Source organism: Cornus florida, unplaced genomic scaffold, assembly GCF_030987335.1.
Source record: "Cornus florida cultivar Cherokee Brave unplaced genomic scaffold, ASM3098733v1 CherokeeBrave_3.0.0_Hap2_Chr02, whole genome shotgun sequence".
Taxonomy (NCBI): Eukaryota; Viridiplantae; Streptophyta; class Magnoliopsida; order Cornales; family Cornaceae; genus Cornus; species Cornus florida.
In genome coordinates this window covers 40,720,554-40,743,542 of record NW_026775572.1, presented here as the reverse complement: position 1 = coordinate 40,743,542, position 22,989 = coordinate 40,720,554, and the positions used below count along the sequence as shown (strand labels likewise).

Sequence of the window (22,989 nt, the reverse complement as noted above, 5' to 3'; positions counted from 1 at the left end):
ATATTTATGGGGAAAAGGACAAAAGTGGTTGGTAGGCGTACAGCTGTGGATAAGATCAATCATTTGAATAGGACAAAATAGGGTTCGATCGATCGAAGGTGAAGTTGGATCGATCGAACTTGGAATTTCAGCAAAGGCCAAGGTTGGATCTATCGAGAAGTACTGTGATCGATCATAGATGTTCGATCGATCGAACTCTAAGTTGGATCGATCGAACTTTTCAGCTGCACAACTTTGATTCCTTTTTGCTCCTTTCTTTCTCCACTTTGCTCCCTCCTTTGGTTTATCTCAGGATTGCTTCAATTAAGCTCTTATTTGGCTGAGTTAGCTCAATTTTGGGATTAATGCCTGAAAATATAAATGACACATAATAAGTCTAAAACGGCAAAGTAAGATAGATAAAGGTACTAGAATGCTTAAGCTTAATGGGTTTAAATGCGCACTTTTCAGTGCTCATCAGATGCCATTACAATGAAGAAAAAGTGTTGCCCAAACAATTGATGTGGAATTAGCCTCCTAATCTGGAGTTCCACTTGGTAATGTGTTTGAGTTAGTGAGCAGGCAGGCTGGTGGGAGGCAATCAATTAGCTACACCAAAGTTGATTAACAAAATTTTCGAAGGACCAGAAGACAGAGTGAGTTAGAATACAGAGAGAAGACGTGGCTAATGAATTATTTTAAAATTCAATCTTGTGAGAATCCTTTATTTTTCCACGCCGTGCAGTTGGATAGCGAGGAAATGATAACCAATATCTTTTGGGCAGATTCAAGAATGATAATCGACTATGGGCATTTTGGAGACGTCATCACATTCGACATGACATAAAAGCTTGTCTAAAGCAACCGTCCTTTTGCGGTTTTTCTTGGTTTGAATCATCATTGGGAGACTGCTGTCTTTGGACTAGCATTGATGTATGACGAGACTGCCAATTCATTTGCATGGCTGTTTGATTTATTCTTGAATGCAATGTCAGGTAAATGCTATACAGGTTATTATTATTATTTTTTTTTGTTGCAATCATTTTGGTCAACCTAAATATACATATGTTTTAAGCCATTAATAATTGAATATGGCTATTTTTTCCCCCTTTTTATGTTAATTACTTTTTGAAATGAAGATATTTTATTAGGGCATAATTTTTAATGAAAGTTTTATATAATATATGTATATTATTTTGTTCTTGCCTTTAAATTTTCAATACTGTTAAAAATTTTAGTAATGATGTATGATAAGATTGCCTATTCATTTACATGCCTTTTTAATATATTCTTGAATATGATGTTAGGTAAAGCTCCACTAATGATTCTTACTGACCAAGATGGTGCAATGGCAAAGGCGTTGACATAAGTTATACCAAGGACAAGACATCTACTTTGCACGTGGCACATCATGGCAAATGCACAGAACCATGTTGGCACCATTTTTAGGAATTCTGAAGGGATAAAAAGTGTGCTGAGTCAATTCATATATTGTTTTGATGATGAGGATGATTTTTGTATATAATGGGATGTAATGTTAATGGAGTACAATGTTATTGGTAACACATGGTTGAATAATTTGTTTGGTTTGGGAGAAAAATGGGGCTATTCATTTGTTAAACATTGGTTTATCGCTGGAATGCGGACAACGTAGTTGAGTGAAAGTCTAAATAGCTGCTTGAAAGAGTATTTGACTAGGAAAATGAGTATTCTAGATTTCTTCATGCACCTTGACAAGCTATTGTCAAACAAACACTACAAGGAATATCAAGCTGAGTATGGTTTACTTAGTAAGCTACCTAAACTTAAACAAAATTATCTAATTCTAAAGTAAGTGGGCAATATGTACACGTTAAAGATTTTTGAACTTTTCCAAGACCAATTCATAGAAGCTTGTGTGGTTGCTACCGTGGAAGGAACAACTTTAGATGAAAATGACTCTGTTCATGATGGCAGTATGGATCGGACTGTCACAAGGTGTGATAATGGCTTTTTAAGTTGTTCGTGCGGGAAATATGCAATGGAGGGTATTTTGTGCAGCCATGTACTTAAAGTACTGAAAAATGACACTCATTATTTTAAAGAATTACCTTCGATGTATATATTAAAAAGGTGGATGAGTAAAGTTTGGGATAACAGCGTACAAGACATCCATAGATGTGAAGTTATTACTGATCCTAAACTTGAAGTATGCAGAAGGTATAGGATGTTATGTCATTTTTTATTTATTTATAAAAATCAGCTCATTTGTATCCGAGAAAGAAGAGGTATTTAATAATTTGATGCTAAAGAGGATGAAATGGAAAAGGAAACAAATTAATATTGAAGGATAATGTTCAGATGTTGAACAAGAGGCAACCAATTTAGCTTTTTCAACTGAAAGAAGTAATAATCATGAACATAATGAAAGTATCATTGGGCAAGCCGCGACCGGAAGTAATGCCAAGGGTATAAAGAATAAAGAAACAAGTGGTAAGGGACCAAGGCGCAGGAAGAAGAATAAGTTTGAACAGTCCATGCAGAGAAAAAAAACTATGTAATTTAATTTATTTATTCTTATTTGATAATTTAATTTTCCAGTATATGTCATTAACATTTTGATATTAGCACCGTCCTAATTTTGCTTTTACAATGAATAAATCTATTGTTTTATAGAAATCAAATGGCAACAACAGTGTTGGTGCAGGGGTAGGTGACAGTGGTACCGTGCCACCTATTACATATGTACGTCTGAATGTGAGTTTTCTCCTTTTGTTAAATCAAAACATTGATTTTATTTATTTATTTATATATTATTATAACTTTCAGTATGATAATCTATTAACTAAGAACGTTTATATTGAAATAAGGGTTGTGACATTCCTAGCAACGTCACTTGGATTTACGAAGTGCACGTTTACATTCGGAAACAAATATCGACCAAACGATATACTGTCCTACCACTAACTTTAGCCATCCCAGGACTCCATCAACTGAACAGGTATAAACAAACTTTTATTCTGAAGTAGGTATATAAAATTTAAGTTCAACATTATTTCATACTTTTGAAATCCACCGGCTAATGAACATTGACAATATATTAGCAGGGGACTCCATTTGTTTCGTATCATGAATGCCGATTCTCAGATTATCTCGTAAGTTTATCTCTTATAAAATTTATGCTTGCGCAATATATTCTAAGCATGTATGTTTTAATTTTGCATTAACTAACTTATGTACAAAAATTATTTTTGTATGATCCATTCTAAGGATGTTGATCACACTAGTGGTCACCGTAATTCGATGCTAATATCCGAGGAGACAACATCCGTGATCAATCCTTGAGCTCGGCAAAAGTTGTTCTGAGTTAAGAAATTCTTGACAATAATTAATTTTGTATTTATTTTGTTTTTCATATATGTCGAAGTTGATCACACTATTATTAGTTGTATGCTGATGAGAAATTGATGGCTTAACTTTATTTGTGATGGTGTATAGGTATGCTATGGTGGATGGATGAATGAAAAGATGTTGGTATAAAAAATATATCCCCTTTTGTGTAAATGTATGGATAACCTGTTCACTTTATTTGTGATGGTGTATAGGTACGAATGAAAGCATTATATTGACTGTATGATTTTAATTAAGGGCCATTTATGTCAATTGAAATATGTATGTGTATATATGTTGTTTAGTCCATTTTGTTTTTGATTTGGGACAGGTTGAAACCATTATTTTCAAGGTGACATTGTTCTGTGAATAGCATCTGGCTATTTTCTCCAATGATGGTGATACTTAGTTGCCTTTTGCATATGGCGATTTTATGTTAGATAGTGCTAATTAAACTGTCCATCCCAAAAGTTCCATTATGTTACTTCAAAAGTTAAATACAACATCACACTACATATATCACATTACATACATTGTATTACGTATATCACATTACATAAAGAAAACGACGTCAACGGTTACCATTAGTTGATTCTGACTTTTTCTCCAATGATGCCAGACACCATCAATATATGGAGATCGCAGTGGCAAAGATTAAATTTTATTTTCCCCTCTTTTATTCGCTCGACCATCCACCATTTGATGTGAACCATGTCACCTTCACAGTTCGGTGGTCCATAATCTTCCTCACAACAATCGGGAATGTTAAGAAATAACCCGTTTGACCACCCTCTCTTTACTGTTGAAATCATTTGTTCTCTCCAATATTTTATGATCATTTTATTTATTATGTTTGTGTTCATGTTCGAAAGTTGTTGAATACCATTTACTTTATCAGCATCATTGCCATATATTAATGCAATGGCCAAAGCAAACTTACAACTAGTATGCTGAAGATATGCACCTTTGGTTAGAACACTTACCCCATCTGCCCGATTTTGATGCAAGAAAAATAGCTCCTACATCCAACATAAAGTTATTAAAAATAAAACCCGATTAAATTACTTTCACAATTCAGTAAAGTGAGTGCAAGCAACGTACCACTCCAAAGACAAACATAGCCTTCAGATTGCCATCATCAACACACTTTTGCATGAACACACATCGCAAATAGTAAGTATAACTGGTACTCCCCGTCTGTATTTCAAACAAGGATTTAAAACTGAGATGTCGTAACATATGTGGCTCCAAACACACCATAGCTAGCTTAGGAGAACTGCACATATTGAAACACTTTTAACTTTTTTTTCCTGAATGAAGAAAATATTATAAACATAAAACAATAATGTATAAAGAATGAAAGTGAGGTAACACCCCTCACTAAAACCACCCAAGGCAGCAAAGGAATTGTAGACAAACCTACAACTACACTAAGCTCCCAAACAATGCATTTCAAAAGAATGGAAGGAGATCTAGTTACATCATTATGAATTCTAAGATTCCTATCACTTATCATATAATTTGTTATATGAAAAAAATAAAAAATAAAAACTACCACTTATCACAATTAAATCGTTACCATTGTTGAAGTTGTAGTAGGTCTTGAAAATTATTTGCCGCCACTCTACTAACCACCTAAGTGAGCAACGATGGTGGAAGTTCTTCTATTTTCATTTTTAGTCTACTTGCTTTGTGTATGCTGGTTACCTTTTGGTGGAAGGTTAACCAGTATATCCAGAAAGGGAAGAACTTATGTTAGATATGTAGTCAATATGCACAGCCAATTAATGTGGCAGGTTAGGATTAGTTGAACACAATTTCATGTAATAAGTTACAGGTATTGGCTGTAAATGTATAATTAAATGCACTGCTTGTTTGATATGACTAAGTTTACGTACAACTCCTCTATTATATATACATATTTGGTTGAATAGGCAAAACTAGTTAAGAAAAGTTGTGTATTTGCCTTAAAATAATGTGTAATTTGGGTTTTTAGTTAATGGGTGAGTATAAGATCCTCCTGTTATATATCATTCATCTTCCTGCTAAATATTCTTAATTTCTTCATCATCTTCATGATATAATTTCTTTACTCACAAACTTCACACTTAAACTAAGTACATTTACCCTCTCAACTAAATATTCACATCCTGCTATTTAAGTAATAGCACATATAAAACTATCTGAATTCACCATACTGTTATGTTCTTATTTGAAGTGAAAATAGAGAAAAATAATATATGTGTATATATATATCAAAGAGATGAGTCATTGATCTCGGCAATTCTAAATAAACAATTGCAAATACTTTTTCAGAATTTCACCCAAATTTTAACATTTTTGCACAAGTTTCATTATGTTTCTTCGCAAATTTTTAATTGCAAAGCATATGAATACAGATTCACCATACGAATACAGCACCCAAACTATATTGGAGCAACAAAATGTAGGCTCTCATAAGCTTAGATTTCGTAAAAGAATCAACCAAATAAACCTGTTGAGATAGGAAAACTAGTTTAAAAGATTCACCAGATTCACCATATGAATACAACGCCCAAATTTCTACAAAACTAACCCGTACAATTCAAACAAAGCCCAAATTTCTACAAAACTAACCTGTACAAAACATTCACATAATAGCCCCATACAAGTTTGCATCATTACAAGGTAGAACAAAAATAAAACAGAGTAACTTTTATAACAAAAGGCATTCCATCGACAGCTCATTAAACCTTAACATACCACCACCTTCATCACCACCTAAAATTAAAGCTTGCAACCTGGTGCAAATTTAACTTTTCGCCCATGTTTGGCGTTGTTGTTCAAAATCTTTTACCTACATTCGTTCAAAGGATCGGTCAAAAGTTGTAGTGCCATTTCTATACAGATCACAGTAGAGTCCGTTTGTACCTTTACATAGAAGTAAAATACTGTTAGGAAAAAATATATATTATGTTTAAACAACTGTAAAATAGAAAAATATTTCACAATGACACTATACTAACGTTGAAGCTTCCCAACAATCTTCTGCCATCCCATAACTCCATGAACCTTATAAGAAAAAGTCCACATGAATGTCTGAACAATAATTAAAAATTGTATAAGATAGCTACTGAGGAAGTTCGTGACAAACATATAGGTAATAAGGTAAATAACAAAAAGAATTCAAAAGTATAAAGTTAAACATGCGGGTCAGGCTGCACGGGTAAATGTTGATGCTTTATGATATCATAACAATCCAATTTCTCTCCTAGTGCAATGTCAAGAAAATCTTTCTGTAATACGAAAACAAATTACTAACAATATGAATCATATCAATGTAACAAAAATGAAATAAATTAGAATAGAAGAGTAATATACCACCAATAAACCATAATTTGTATGCCTAAAACCAACTCCGCTGCTACATATGTAATGAATAAGCTTAGCTGGACGGTGAATGACAAACAAGAACCAATGATTACTGACGCATGCAGGGAAATAAAACTGTTAAACATTAATAACATATTAGTAGTGGAAGATTGTCACAACAGGAAACCATAGGCAGAAATCAAGGATTGTTAAAGAAAATAACATACCAACTCATATTTATGAAAGTTGCTGGTCTTTATTTTTAATTTTCTGCAGAATTTGTCCCAAGCACTCACCAAGCGTTTCCTGCGCTCCTCCTTATTACTTACAAACTCCACATTCTCATCTTTAACGCAACTTACCGCAAAGGTGGAAAAATAGTACTTTATTTTCTTCTCATCCTATTTTTTGTTTAGAAGTGTCGGAAAACAATCAATTACCTATAAGAAAGGAAAATCATATGTTAAGGAGGAAAAAAAAAAAAAAAAAAAAAAAACCAAATTGAACATGGACTAAAAATGTAAATGGGGGTTAATATTCATGTAATCCACTCACAACATTTGCCACCCATTCATTATCGAACATCGTAAGAACATCAGTTCAATTTAGCTGTGCAGCATCAATACTTACCAAAGTTTCACTAACATAATAGAAAAAAATAAGTATTTATGATACATTGAACCGAAGATTAAGTATAAAAAAAGAGCACGCTTAGAAAGTGTCATAGCCCATTTTATCCATTACTTACGTTTTGTCACGGTCAGAGGCTTTGACATATTTGAACAACATTTTGTCATCAATACTGAGTCTAATTTTTTTCTTAAACTCTGTTTGGTCCCAGGGAGAGCGTGCATATTGTGACCTACCTTTTCGACGACCACTAACAGTTTCTTTGGGGACATAATCATCAACTTCTGTCATGTATAATCAATATCAATTATTAATTTAAGGTAATCATAATAGGATAAATGAAAAGATGGTTGAGCATTTAAAGAATTATACCTGTAGGGATGTTTAAGAAATTAATATCCTTTTTGTGCCTCTTGCACAACATTTAAGCCATCTTCAACACCCTCCCCTATTGCATTGTTACCCTTCCCGGCATGAGCCATGTATTGGTCAGTATTTGAGATACTGGCTTCGACATTCGATTCTTCTACATTATTAAAGGGCCTTTGAACTTGGTCAGAATTGTTCAATCTATCATCAACTCTACATTCATCTTCAGATTCAACAATGTCATTTTCATCAATGTTTACTCCTTCACTGCTTATTCCATGAACCATCGTATGGGGATCGGACGAGTTGCTTTGCGGATGCATATTCAAATGCTCACCACTTTCTTCTCCAATACTTATGTGACCTGAACTGGTGTTACCCTCCACACTACCTTTCCTTCGTTTCTCCGTCGCCTTTCCTTAATGGATTGAAGTCTCCTGAAAATTTAGTTAGTATTTTGAAGTTGCATCTTCAATTCTTAAAAGCAGTGCGGCAGACATCAGATAATAGGTTAAGAAGTTGCGATCTTATGACAATAAAAACAAATATACAAAATAAACATAATGTAATGTAAACTTGATAAAAATAATCCATTTATTAATGGAATGTATATTTACCTCGTATTCTGAGTCCGAACTTGTATTGGCAGTTGGATTGGTCACACGAGATGTAAAATGTGAGGGTGACGAATAATAATCAGTGATAGGGACTTCATGACCACTTGTACAATTGGTTGTGGGACGAGCCTATCACAAGTGTTTTACACTCAGTTATATAAATGAATACAACTATGGGAGTGTATGCTTTAATTAATTAAAAATTAAAAATTAAAAACTCGGATGAGATATAGTAAAAACTACAAGTAGGAAAAAAATTTAAATTACCTGACCATGTCCAAAGCATTCCATTTTTTCCTCCCATTGAAGGTGTTTCTTTACATTCTCATCTGTCCAAAAACTCACAGATTGGACATCCCTTTTACCGGGCCATTTCACATCAACTCAGATGAGATATAGTAACTGAATTAAATGACATCAAATAATTAACATATATACACTTGGCTTAAAATATAGAAGTTTAAGGAAAGGATTTTCTTTATCCAATATACTATGTATTTTAAAAACCAACATTCAGTAAAAAAATATTATACTTACAGAAAAATTAAACAGCCTATCCAAGTCTGCCTTTCTTTTCTCGACTTTTTCAGGGGTTCAACCAAATGTTTATAAATATAACCACACTAGTTGTAAGTCTTAATTGAATTGACTTTGTTCATAGATTTAAACCCCCTTAGGTGGGCATTACTCCAACCATTTGGCCTAAGGACTGTTGCACATGCAAATAGAACAAATACTCGCTTAAAATCGTCACCAACATTAAGTTGTGTAACCTTGTTTTGCAAAGCATTTATGTGCATCCCTCCCGGATTACAAAATCCACAGTTATTGATCCATTCTGCTTCAACATCAGACCCTTCCGGCACATCCGTCTCCCCACAAGGCAAGCCAAAGATAAAATTGACATCATGTGTCGATATAGAGATATATTTATAATGGTTGACTCTAAGAAGACCTGTGTGGCAGTCGAAGTTACTAAATATATAACGAAAGAGGTTACGATCCAGACGCGAGCATTTCAAGTTCAGCAATTGCCCAAAGCCAATTTCCTCAATCGCGTTGATCTTCTCAGCACCAAGTTGGGATATACATTTGACAAATTGATCAATTGAGCATCTATGCCAATGATTCTGATTTTTCTACGAATAAAAGTTCAATTAAATGATAAATTACAAAACAAAAATAATATAAACAAGGGAGCGTGCCTCAAATAATTAAACAATAATAGGAGGGAAGAGAAGGCAAAATGACATAACACCTTTTGTTTGGGGGCTTGTTTTGGTTTAATTTTTTTCCTTTCCGCTTCTTCCTTTCCCCACTCATCCTTGAAAGGTTGCTTTTCACTTTCACTCATTTTATTCCAAACTTTTCTGACATCTTTACTGATTTGTGCATAATCAAGTCTTCTCCAATCCTTGGAAGGGTTTTTTGCTTTGCTCTTATCTTGATAATATTTCCTGAACTTATAAACACAATGAATAATTACAAAATTTAATACATTTAAATTTTTCTAAACTTTATTGTTTAATTACATTGCCACTTTGTTTTCCATACATCAACATATATATCACTAAGGTAAGACAATTGGTGCAATACATCGCTTTTAAAAAAAATATAATTAAATCATGTTTAGTAAAAAAAAAAAAAAAAAGTTAAAATCAGTAACAAAGATCTTCATAACATTACTTGATAACATCACACTCGACAAAATAAGTTCAGCACAAACAATTTTGTAAGTGCTTTTTTGAATGGGTGCGAATCCTCTAAAGTGCAATAATGAAAAGAGCCACATCATTTTTTTTTTTTTCTTCCAAATATTAAAAAAACATACACTTAGGTATAGATTATTTAACATATGTTTGAAAAATTTTGGGCAAAGTTTAATGTTAATTGCCACACTCACCACCTTCACTATCAAAAGAAAAAATTTGGCAAAGTTTATTATTAGTTTCCACACTCAATACCTTTACCATCAAAATAAGGTATTCACATAGTGCAAAAAAATTAATAGTCACACATAAATCTAACTCAATTCAACATAGCGATGTTATATATATACTTATATACTAATATATATTCAGTACCTTAGTCTTAAAGCATTCTTGTATATATATATATATATATATATATATATATATATATATATATACACATACATATATTGAGTTATTATATTTCTTTTAATCAATATATATTCAGTACCTTAGTCTCAATATTTGCTTATTCTATTTCTTTCTAATCAAATTTTGTATTAATGAAATCAATAACTTCAATAAAAAATATATATCAATAATATAATTTATCATTACAAAAAGAAAAATTTTAAAATAATAACAGTATACATGAAATTTATAATAATTTGATCTCATTGTCATTCAAGGTTTTGAAAATATACCTAAATTTGAAGAAGCAAGGTCCATAATGGCTTGCAGTTCCTCCTTTCTGCTTCAGTTTTGAACTTCCTATATTGTTTTTCAAATTCTCACTCTATCTCGATCAACAAATAACCTTTCTACACTTTACATGAGCTCCATCTTCAATCTCATCGGTACTACTTGATGATTAAGACGGAGAACTGGCAGAAAGAGAGTATGAAGCATCATCAGAATTACTTTCACTATCTAAAGCAATTCCTTTTCCATTGCGTTTGGACATATTAGTCTACTTTTTAGACCGCATTTGGCCACATCTTCTTTTTTTTGTTCATCTCCTTTGGCTTTTGCTGCATTTTTTTTCCCTTTTTTTCAACGCGTTTGGCCATTTGATGTTCTTAGTTGATGAGTTCATAATGAGATGTTGCACTTATAAAAACAGAGATCATACTAACACTTTAAATAAATTTAGAAGCTTAAAAGTTAAAAGTTACAAGTTTAAAAGATCATATTATTTATATTTTATTTGATATTAAAAGTTAAATTTTATCATATAAAAAAAGCATTAAAGAAAAACACAGTCACATGTTAATTTAAAGAGGATTTTGAAAGGGATTATGAGGTATTTGGTTGTCAACAATTTTCACTTTTATGTAATTGCATTTTTAATATTTCGAAGAAAGAAAAAAAACACAAATGTGGTTCTTTTTGTAATTTTTGCAAACATCACGTATTTTGTTTGGTACGAAAGTAATTGGAACACTATAAAAGAATTCCATGATTCACTTATAGAGAATAACTAAATTTATTATTTCTTTAATACATGGGAATAATAAAAAAAAATGCTATGAATATTAATTTCATTATGTTTCCAAAAATAATGAGACGTGGCCAATTTGCGCCCACAATAAACTGCATTATAGGGGACCGCAGGAAAAGGGATAGCAGAGAATTTGTGCCCCAATGAACCATCTCCTTTTTCATTGTCCTATAGCTAAGGATGGATGGCCAATATTTTTGGTGTTCAGTGAGTAATGTCAGATTCCACAAAGACCATGCTTGAAGCCTGAAGAGGTTGTGCAGTGGGGAGTCGAGTTAAAATGAGTTAATGACAAAATTTAATTTCAAATAATATTTTGAATTGAGTTAAATTTATATGTGACGTTAGTTAGTTGGCAATATGTGAATATCTAATTTTTAGAGTGATTGTAGGGTTATGTTAAGTTGAGTTAAATTATATTTCACTCAGTATCTTAAATTAGTTGAAGAACAAGTAACCCCCCAACCCCCCCCCCCCCCCCCCCCCTCCACAGATCATCACCAAAATGTTAACAAAAGATGAGGCCCTCCTCTTCAAACCTTGACAGAAATCCCAACCGAATAGATAAATAAATAAATCAAGTTATTCAATTGTTTCCGATAAAGATCCTAAAGCCTCAGTAAGCTAGCTACCCAGCTTGGAAAGAGAAACCCTAAACCCCTAAAACAGAGGACCGTAATCCATTATAACAAGCTGGGCTTTAACCAAAAAAAAAAAAAAAAAAAAATCAGACTATCAAACTTTCAATGGAATATACACTGACCTTAATATTCCTTCACTCTTCAAAAATAACACTGACCTCACTTGTCAGTGATTTCAGACTAAGATTTTGTTTAATAGCCTAATTCAACACTTAATACTGAATTGATTTAAGTGTTCATCGAATCAAGTGTGGTTGATAGTGCATTTTGAATCACTTTTAATTTAAGTGCTGCTTAAATTTGTGTAAAATTTTAAGTGGCAGTGACTTCACTTATGAGTTACCAGTGAATGTTAAATACTTAAAATCCAATAAAATATATAATTTTCTTTAAAAATAAAAACAATTTCAGATTGCAGCTTAAAGCACCAACACTTAAAATTCAGTTCTTAGAATTTTCAATACTTGCAGTTTTATCAAACACCACCGAACTCTGCTAACAGAGCTTGCAAAATCCCCATACTACCCATGAATAAGGTATTACTCAGTTAGGTCTTTCTGGTCCAGAGCCAGCTGGTACTAAACTAAAAAACATTGTCTTTGTTAAATACAAGATTGAACTGGCTCATTCAAAGTTCTCTTTTTCTTTCACTTTTTTTTATTTTTATTTTTATTTTTTATCATTATATCTTCTCTTTCTCTGATATGCTTAGAGGAGGTCAGTGCAATTGTCCCAATTCTAAACAGGAAATGATGCATACAGAAATAACATAAGAACTATATATAAATATACACATATTATTGATTAAAAGTGAAACCCTATATAATAGATTCTCAAAATTCAGCATAAATGCCTAAAGCTTAATTAACAGAAGAAAAAATAATAGAAATCTCTAAAATAGAAGGGACTAACAACTAAAAGGCAAACAAATTGTACGAGAAACTAACAACCAAAAGGCAAACAGATTAAATAAGATAGTTGTAAAGTAATTAGAATGGACTTGAACAACCTTAAAGTAAGCATGTCTCTTACAACAATTTCAAAACTTTTTTATGCAGATAAAATGAAATTATGTAAAATTGTATCTGCAGAGATGTTTTATGCATGTCAAAATGTCTACCAATGCAATCAACATCAACTCAAATCCAAAAACCTACAACCTCCCAAATTCGGCAATACCAGAGAAGAACCCAAAAGTGAAGCAAACTGTGGCCAGAGAAGAACCCAGAATCACGGCACAGGAATTTGATGGCACAGCAAACCAAGGCCGGCGAAGATCGCGACCAACAAACCTGCTGAATTTTGACTTTCCTTTCTTTATTCGAAACCCAGAGAATTTAGGGTTCTTTGGTTGCCTCTTTTTCGTTTTCTTTTCTTTTTAGGATTCGTGTTATTTGGTTGGTTTGGTTTGAGGCTAACTTTTATATTGGTTAGCTTTTATTTTTAGAGTATTTGTTTTTTTTTTATGTAATAATTTACAATATAAGTTAACGAAGGCAAATGTTAACAGAATAATGTGTTTTGCATCATTTTAGTAGAGCCCGTATACATATTATAAACTAGATCAAACGTGGCCAAACCAAGGCCATTAACCACTGAACTGCTGGGGACTGCAGGGTTAAGAACAGCAGGGGATGCGCGCCCTTACCATCCTATCTTTCGGTGGGAGCTCAATCCTCCCTAGTAGTTTTCACCATAGTTCTCTGCAGTGCAATTTGGCTACTTTCAGTTACTAATTTTTAGCCCTTTTTACAATGAATTTAACCAACATACACTTAATTCATCTAAAAAAAATACAAAGGTAGTTGCGTAACTCAAAATAGAATAATTATGGACTTGTGAAGCTAAGTCTATAAAAATCATTTCATTTTAAATGGAATGGTGTATGTCAAAAAGTAGAATACGAATATTGCATCCGATAAATAAATAAATGTGCACATTGTGCTCGAGTACAATAAATTAAGGGTTGCAAATGATACTTCAAATTTGAATCATCAAGTTTTTGGATCATGTTTAGCCTTAGAAGACGCTTTTAGGGGCCAACGTCTCATTGGCCACACTTTCGACTGCGCCAGATTCTGATATTATTTGTAATGACTCGCTCTACCACATGGTATGATATTGACTATTTTGGGCCCGAGCTCGAATTTTACCCCAAAAGACCTCATATCAATTAAAGTGTACCAATCATATATATAGCACTTCTCATTTTCACACCCTAGACGATATGGGATTTTATACCTATATCTCGCTCAACATGGTAGCCTGCCAGTACTTCTTGCACCTACACACAACACAACCGCTCACAAAATCTCCACAAGAATAACATATTAGTCAAAGTAAGTGTCCAAGAACTCATTTTTGATAGGTTTTATCTCAAAAAGAATTTTCAAAATTGATAAAAGTTTTGAAACTCCATTAAATTAACATGTTCATTTTGTTTTGAACTATTCAAGTTATGTTTTTGAAATTACCCTAACGAACCTGCACGTCGTTTTTTTTTTTTTTTAACCTGGTCAAGTTCTGTGAAACAATTTAGAATTTGCAATTTTACTTCAACTTGCTTCATTTTTTATCAAATTTTTGTAGGACAATTTTACATGAATTAAACTTGTTTTTCAAGTTGTTTTAAGTCTCTACAAAATCTATATAAACACATTTTTATCAGTTAGAATTTTCTACAACTTTTGAATACAATTTTCAGCGGTCTTAAGAGAGCCAAATTTGGAGATTTTCGGAATATTTATTTTTCATCTTAATAGCAAAAATATTATACACACGAATATCCTTTAATTCATTAGAGTTCAAATTATTGAATATCCATTAATTCAGTCTCAAAAAAATAGTTGCTTTTAATATTCATCAATTCATATATATATATATATATATATATATATATATATATATATATATATATATCTCTTTCTCTCTCTCTCTAAAGCCATCACACTCATGAGAGATAAGAACATTCATGTAGTGTTCCTGATACACCAGTAATCTTTTGTCTCACCCACGAGAAAAGAAGATAAGGCAACGAAGTGAGATTAATATCCTTTGATTCCTATTGCGGGTGGATTTCCTTTCAAAAATTTATGCACGAATTTAACTTGGTTTCAAAGCATCTTTAGTTCTTCCAAACTTCTATTTAATCTCTCTTTTATTCAACAATGAAGTATGATTTGTTAGAGCAAAATTTTATTATTTTGAGAGAGCCTTTTGAGAAATATTTTTTAAAAAATCAAATCTGATTTTTCTATTTTTGTTTTGAGAGAACACATATATACAAAAGTGATTTAGTAGTCTCTATCTCATCGGATTTGGAGCATAATTGAAAATTCAGAAATTCTGAAAAGCAAATTTATTTCTTCTACATCAAATTCATATTCAAATAAGAAGAATTTCCCGATCACACTTTGAAGGGATTAAGACATTTGTGAAGTGTTGTTGATCTACCAATAATCCTTCTACAGGATTCGAGGCCTAAGTCTGAAGTTAAGAGCTGTTGGACGGGAAGTCGCAAAGTCAGAGTCATTTAAGAGATTAGGTTTTGGTAGAGCTAAAGAGTGTGAACCCGAGTCAAAGTTTAGTGTACTTTGCTTCATACATAGTGGATCTTTTACGCTCGGGATAACGTAAAAATTCTCAAGGTTTTTCAATTGGCTTCCTCGCTAAAATTCTAGTGTTATCTCTCTAACTTTACTGATTTTACTTTTTAGTATTTATCTTTATGATTGTGGATGTTTAATTGATCATATTACTTTGGTAAATTAATCAATCACAAAAATTGAGCAATTGGGTAAGTTGACCTAATAATCTCATTTAGGTCATTTAGAAATTTAATCACAACTAAATTAATTAACAGCGTCTGCACCGCATAACTCAGAATAAGAAGTAAAAGGAAAATTCAAATTGAGTTGAAAAACAGTCACATACATTGGACACATTATTATTAGCTTGGCTAAATGTATAAAACCAAACCATGCATAATACACACTCACATCTCAATAATAGATCACAAGCCACTAATATTCCCACCACAAACCATGCATAATACACACTGTCACATCTCAATAATAGATGACAAACCACTAATATTCCCACCACAAACATGCTTAATTAGCAGCTGCTTCGCTTGTTTCAGTTTTATGGTTTACCAGCGATTGGAGGCCTGCAACGCTTATACCTTCCACACCTTCGGGGAGGCTGAGGTGCAACAGGGGCCGGAGGCGTAGGTGTAACTGGAAATGGAGGTGCAACAGGGGCCGGAGGCGTAGGCTTAACTGGAGCTGGAGGTGCAACAGGGGCTGGAGGCGTAGGCTGAACTGGAGCTGGAGGTGCAACAGGGGCCGGAGGCGTAGGCCTGCATCTAATAAACGGACGAGAACAGGGTTTAGGTTTGACTGGGATGCAGCTACCATACCGAGAACGAGAACAGGGCACCCCAGGCTTGAGAGGTTTTCCATTTGCTGCAAAACAAAATGAATGAATATGAGAGAGAGAGAGAGAGAGAGAGTTAGAGACAGAGTTAGAGAGAGAGAGTACTTACAGCCGACAGAGAGTACAGGTGAAACCATGGCAATCCAAATCATCAACAAGCTGCATATGATGATAGAAGAAGAGGTCGAAGAAGCTTTTCTTGTCATTTTTATATGTTTTGTTCTATGGCTCCAACGAAGAACTAAACACAGGAGGTTATAGTAGTATGCTATATAGGTTTAAGCATGACATATATATAGTGAATTTATAAAGTTATAAACATTGTCTGGTCTACCTTCCTTAATCCAACTGAAAAAAAGAAAAAAAGAAAAAGTATGTAATTAGTCCTTCAAGTGGGCAACCAATGTACAAAGAAGTGGGTTTTTAGTTCATGTGGACATGTGGAAAATTTCTTTCTGATTTTTTGTGACGTATAGTTCATGACGTAGAAAGATTCTCCCAATAAACTTTCCTTTTGATATACATATACACATTTTAAATTTTAATTCTAAATTGTATTTTGAGTTTGTTGGGGGTATAACTAAAAAGAAATAAATGTTTTCTATTTTAATACATATTGTAGTTTATTCTTTTATATATTTATTTTTTTATTATAATAAATTAAGGTCGTGTTTGGTATGCGTTTTGTCTTAGTGTTTTTGTTTTTGTTGGGTGCTATAAGAGTGAACAATAGAAAAAATATGTTTCGTAAAAAAAAAAAAAAATTGTTGCACATTTGGGAATAGTGACAAAAAATCATTACATCATTTTTTTTTTAAAAAAAAAAAAAAAAAACCCTTTAAATGACATTTTTAAACTAATAATTATAGTTTTCAAACTTGTCAAATTTTTTAACCAAACATGTTTTTATATTTTTGCTTCAAAATTTTTTGCAACAAATAAACGTTACCAAATACGCTTTCGATTATTATTCAAATTAATCTATAACAAAGCACTTATTTTATTTTGGGTTAAAACAAAACGCTAAAAACAAAATCCGAACCAAACTAAATAAGTGATAATAATTTGAATTAGAAAGTGACCATTCAAATTTTTGGCAAAGCAATGTAAGAATAGTGGTATAGATTAAAAGTGAAAAGTGGCAAAAGATCGAAACATCAATTTTGTGTTTTTACATGATTCAGCATTGTAGCAACAGGTGCTATAGTGATGAACAATAAAAATAATGTTTTTTTTTTTTTAAAAAAAAAAAAAACTTTTAAATTACATTTTTAAACTAATCATTATATTTTTAAACTTGTCACAAATTTTAACCAAATATGGTTTTATATTTTTGCTTCAAAAAATCTTGCAACAAATAAACGTTACCAAACATGATTTCGAGTACTATTCAATTCAATCTATAACAAAACACTTATTTTGTTTTCAGTTAAAACAAAGCGCTAAAAACAAAATGCGAATCAAATAGGGCCAAGATTAGTGATAGTACTTTTGAAGAGGGTATTTGAATTAGAAAGTGACCATTCAAATTTTTGGCAAAGTAGGTTAAAATAGTGGTATAGATTAAAAGTTAAAAGTGACAAAAAATTGAAATATCATTTTGGTGTTTTTACATGTTTCAGCAGTGTACCAACAGATACTATAGCGATGAATGGTAAAAATTAATGTTTTGTTAAAAAAAAAACTTTTAAATTACATTTTTAAACTAACCATTATATATTTCAAACTTGCCACACTTTTTAACCAAACATGTTTTTATATTTTTGTTTTAAAAAATCCTGCAACAAATAGACGTTACCAAATATACTTCCAAGTACTATTCAAATCACACTATAACAAAATACTTGTTTTGTTTTGGGTTAAAATAAAACACCTAAAACAAAATGCTAACCAAACAGAGCCTAGATAAGTGATACGTGGTAGTAGTTTTGAAGAGGATATTTGAATTAGAAAGTGACCATTCAAATTTTTGGCAAAACGGGTTAAAGTAGTGGTACAGATTAAAAGTGAAAAGTGACAAAAAATTGAAATATCAATTTGGTGTTTTTACATATTTTAGCACTGTTACTACAAGTACTGTAGTGATGAACAATAAAAAATAATTATTTAAACTAACCATTATATTTTTCAAACTTGCTACACATTTTAACCCGACATGGTTTTATGTTTTTGCTTCAAAAAATCTACACTAGTCACTTCAAATCTCTTGTTGAGAAGGAAGAGGGCTATTTGATTGGTTTTATATAAACAACTATTGAGAACCTCGTCACTAATTTTTTTTTTTTTTTTTTTTTTGTGGGATCCATCCACGTGAAAAACAACGAGAAATATTCCATGGCTATTTTCTCTCTCTATTTTAATCTTGAATTCAGGAATGTGAATGTTTTTATTGATATTTTTGTTGTATATACAATTTAAGGGGAAAAAAAAATTTTCAACTATAACCTTGAAATCGAACCGAACCAAACCAAACCAAACCGTTTTTTTCACGGTTTGGCCTGGTTTAGTTCCATGGCTCAAATGGTCTATTACGGTTTCAAATTTTCTATCTGAAATCGTAAATCTGAAACCGTAGGGAACGGTTTGGTTCTAAAAATTTTCAAAATCGGATCGTATGTACCCCTAATTTGAATTAAAATGTGACCATTCAAATTTTTGACAAAACAAGTTAAAGTAGTGGTACAGATTAAAAATGAAAAGTGACAAAAAAAAAAAATCAAAATATCTATTTAATGTTTTTACATGTTTCAACACTTTTGCTCAGTCACTTCAAATCTCTTGTTGTGGAACTATGGAAGGAAGAGGGCTAGTTGATTGCTTTTATATAAACAAATATATATATATATATATAAATGTGTAAACCTTTTTCGATAAATAAATATTGAGAACCTTGGTCACTAAGTTTTTTTTTTGGTGGGATCCATCCACGTGAAAAGCAAAGAGAAAAATTCCTACAATGAACACTACAGAGTGTGACGAGTGGTGTCAGGACCACAAGATGAAACTACTTTACTAAAATTTACAAATTAATAATATAAAGTTGCATTCAAATTTAACTTTAGACTTTAAATTAATGATTAAGGAGTACAAAAATTAAATTATTGTACATAATAATAATAAAGCAACATTCGCATTTCACTTAAAGATCTTAAACTCATTAATGCTATCATAATTTATTTTATAATATCATAATTTACCTTTATACAAATTTAACTTTTTATTTTTATTTACCTTTATAATAATAATAACTTGAGTTTTTTTTCAGAGATAATTTTGATTTTTGGTTTATGTTTTTATCTAGTCAAAAACCATTTTTTCAACAGAAATAACTTTTATTTTAAATTAATTTTGTTTCCTTAATTCCCAGTTGAATAAATTAAAACATTGGATTAATTCTTCAATAATAACAAATTTTGGATGAGACTTATCAACACAACATCTGCTAAGGATCTAATTAATCTAGTTAGTTTGACTGTTTTTGTATATGTGTTCATGTGGTACATATAGAGAAGATGATCTTTAACGCATGCCCTCTACATGTGCAAATTAACAGATATAATAATGTTCATTAAGATTATTAATAATAATAATAAAGATCATTACGATCATACATACTGCATACACACACATTAATTATACGATCAAGGACTCTCAAAACACAACATAGATAAATACAACTGATCCACCAGAAAACGATAAGTAGCAGCGGCAGCTTGATCACTTGGTAGGTGGTAGAGATACCATTAATTATTTTCTTGGCTAATTTATTTTCTTGGAGTAGAACGTAAAATAATTTGTCAAATTGTTTTCTAATTATTGAAGTTCTAGAATTTTCCAAAAGTGAGAACCCAAGTCACTGCTTTATTTGGAATGCTGGATTTGATGGGATTCGGATTAGGAGATAGGATTTGCCTTATTTGGAACCTCATAATTACAAATGGAATTTGATAATTATAGGATTTTAAATACATTTTTAATTGCGTTTTAAATCCAGTCTTCTTGTTATTAAATAATTATATATTTTCTTAATTAGCCCTCCAACGTCATCTTCTTATTAAACCCTATCCTATTAAATATCTACTACCATATCTGAATCTCTAACACTTTCCTTCTTCTTCTCTTATTTAATTAAATCCATGCTACTAACTCGTCATTCTCTATATAATAATAGCAATGTTTTAATGTTTTTGTGTGTGTATATATATATATATATGAGTGTTGAGCATATCCAATTTTTTTTTTTTTTTTTGGTATGGAACTTTGAGTAAGACATTGATTTCTCAAAATTACCAAAAGTCTGTGTGTAAAGATTGATCCACCACCACTTTAGTATTCTTGAAAATTTTACAATACAAAATTTTATATCCAAAAGTCATACTCCAATCTTCCATAATTCACACCAATTTTTTTGTGAATTTTTTTGTTTGGTATCATCAGTATCTTAAACTGCATTTAATAGATTGATCTACCACCACTTTTGTATTCTTGTATTTGAAAAATCTATAATACAAAATTGCTCCAATCCTCCCTAATTGACACTAATTTTTTTTTTTTTGGTTTGGTATAGTCCAATATCTTAAATTACGTTTGATCTACTGGTATTGTTGTATTTGAAAATCTACAATACAGCATATAAGTCATTTATATATATAGAGAGAGAGACACACACACACACACATATAAACCAATATTGCCAATATTATCTTTAATAATTGTTCTTTTTTTTTTTTCCAAAATAAATTTCATGTTTTAGCGTCCCGTTGTTTGTCTTCTTGATGTAACTTTGGAGTATATTTTAAAATAAAATAAATATTTCATTTATTATTTAAACAAATGCAAAAATTGTATTATATTATTTTTAGGGTAAACTATTAATACATGGACTTAGTGGATGTATACTACATGTTCATGAGGTCAAAGTCATGAAGTTTCAATAATTGGATGGACCACTAAAATATTTCTATAAAATGAACTCTACTTTTTGCTTTGTACCACTCAACAAGCTATATTATTATTAAAGACCCAAAACAATACTTTTATATCATGAAAGCCTTAAGATATGAAATAGTTATATGATATGCATAGATTTTTGAATAAAAATATTTTTCTTTTGAACAGAGGAGATTAATATAGACTTATAGACTTCTTTAAACAAAAGATTATAGATATATAAATTTCTTTTAACGAAATAGTATAGGCTCTGATACCAAAATTAAATTCAAACTTGCCAAACTAGAAGCATGCAATAACATAGAGATAAATTTAATTTGTCCTGTCATATTATATCCTTTTATGAATATAGCTATCTTAATATATTTACTGAATTCTCTAGTAGTCATTGTGTAATTGGGGATACATCCTACAATGGCATGGAGCCTTCAGCACAAGAGAAAATCATCAAGTAGGAACCAGAGCACTTGCTTATATTTATAGGCCATTTCGTACTGCCGAACTAGCTACCTTTATTGACTTTTCGACTATACTGTAAATATGAAAATTTTCATCAAAACTCGATAATCTTCTCTTGTGTTGAAGGTTTAATATGTTTACTGAATTCTCTAGTGGTCATTAAGTCTGTACACTGATGGAGAATCTACTTTAATATGTTTACTAAATTCTTTAGATACTGTTGCGAATCTTCCAATTCTCCTTCAAATCCACGGCACTCTTCCGGAATGGGTAAAAAATGGAGCTTTAATTTTCGAACAGCATCAAATTTACATTCACTCTGATCCAACAAAAGTCCAGGTTCTGACAAGACATATCCATTTTGTAAATAACTTTCGTAATAATATTGACCCAGCTACCTTTAACTATTTGATGTACTATTAAACAATCAAGTAATCTTATTCTTTTATTTTGCCTGAAAGTTCAGCTATTTCTTTAGAGAATTCTTTAGGAATACTTTCTTGCAATACTTTTAATTTTTTTTCTAATTTATTAACTTTGTCAGATAACTGAAATAATAACTGGACTAAACAATTATTCTGTTGAATATGTATATTAGTTGATTTTACATCTGTCATAAAACTTATTAATCCTACTGGTTCTTTGTTTATTTAGCGAAGTTCGGATATGGCTAATAGATACTCAGGATTACTAGTGCTCATAAATTATTGTACTAGCCTTTGGATATCAGTTTTAAGAGATTTTAAATAGTCTATAATTATTTTTTGATTTTCAGAAATATTTTTAATATCGCTATTTATATCTTTAATGGCGACTAAAATTATTTTGTTATCTAAATTATTTGGACTAGAATTCTGTGCTAGTTGATTTTTAATATAATCAAGATTTTTTCCAAGTTGTTTTATAGAGCTGTCTAAGTTATTAAATTCTACTCTACTCATTAACTAAAACCGTTGTCTTCTAGCTTTTAAAATATTTTGTATAAGAATAATTTT

The 22,989-nt window shown here is 31.4% G+C and overlaps 1 protein-coding gene across 1 annotated transcript; it reads right to left on the bottom strand.

The window, feature by feature from the left end:
• Positions 1–16,035: 16,035 nt before the first annotated feature.
• Positions 16,036–16,865, bottom strand: LOC132286696 (vegetative cell wall protein gp1-like). The gene is made up of 2 exons (XM_059789065.1): positions 16,695–16,865; positions 16,036–16,614 (listed from the first exon to the last, which is right to left on the bottom strand). The coding sequence occupies exons 1-2, from the start codon at positions 16,789–16,791 to the stop codon at positions 16,292–16,294; spliced, it is 420 nt and encodes a 139-aa protein (XP_059645048.1). The 5' UTR covers positions 16,792–16,865; the 3' UTR covers positions 16,036–16,291.
• Positions 16,866–22,989: the final 6,124 nt, after the last annotated feature.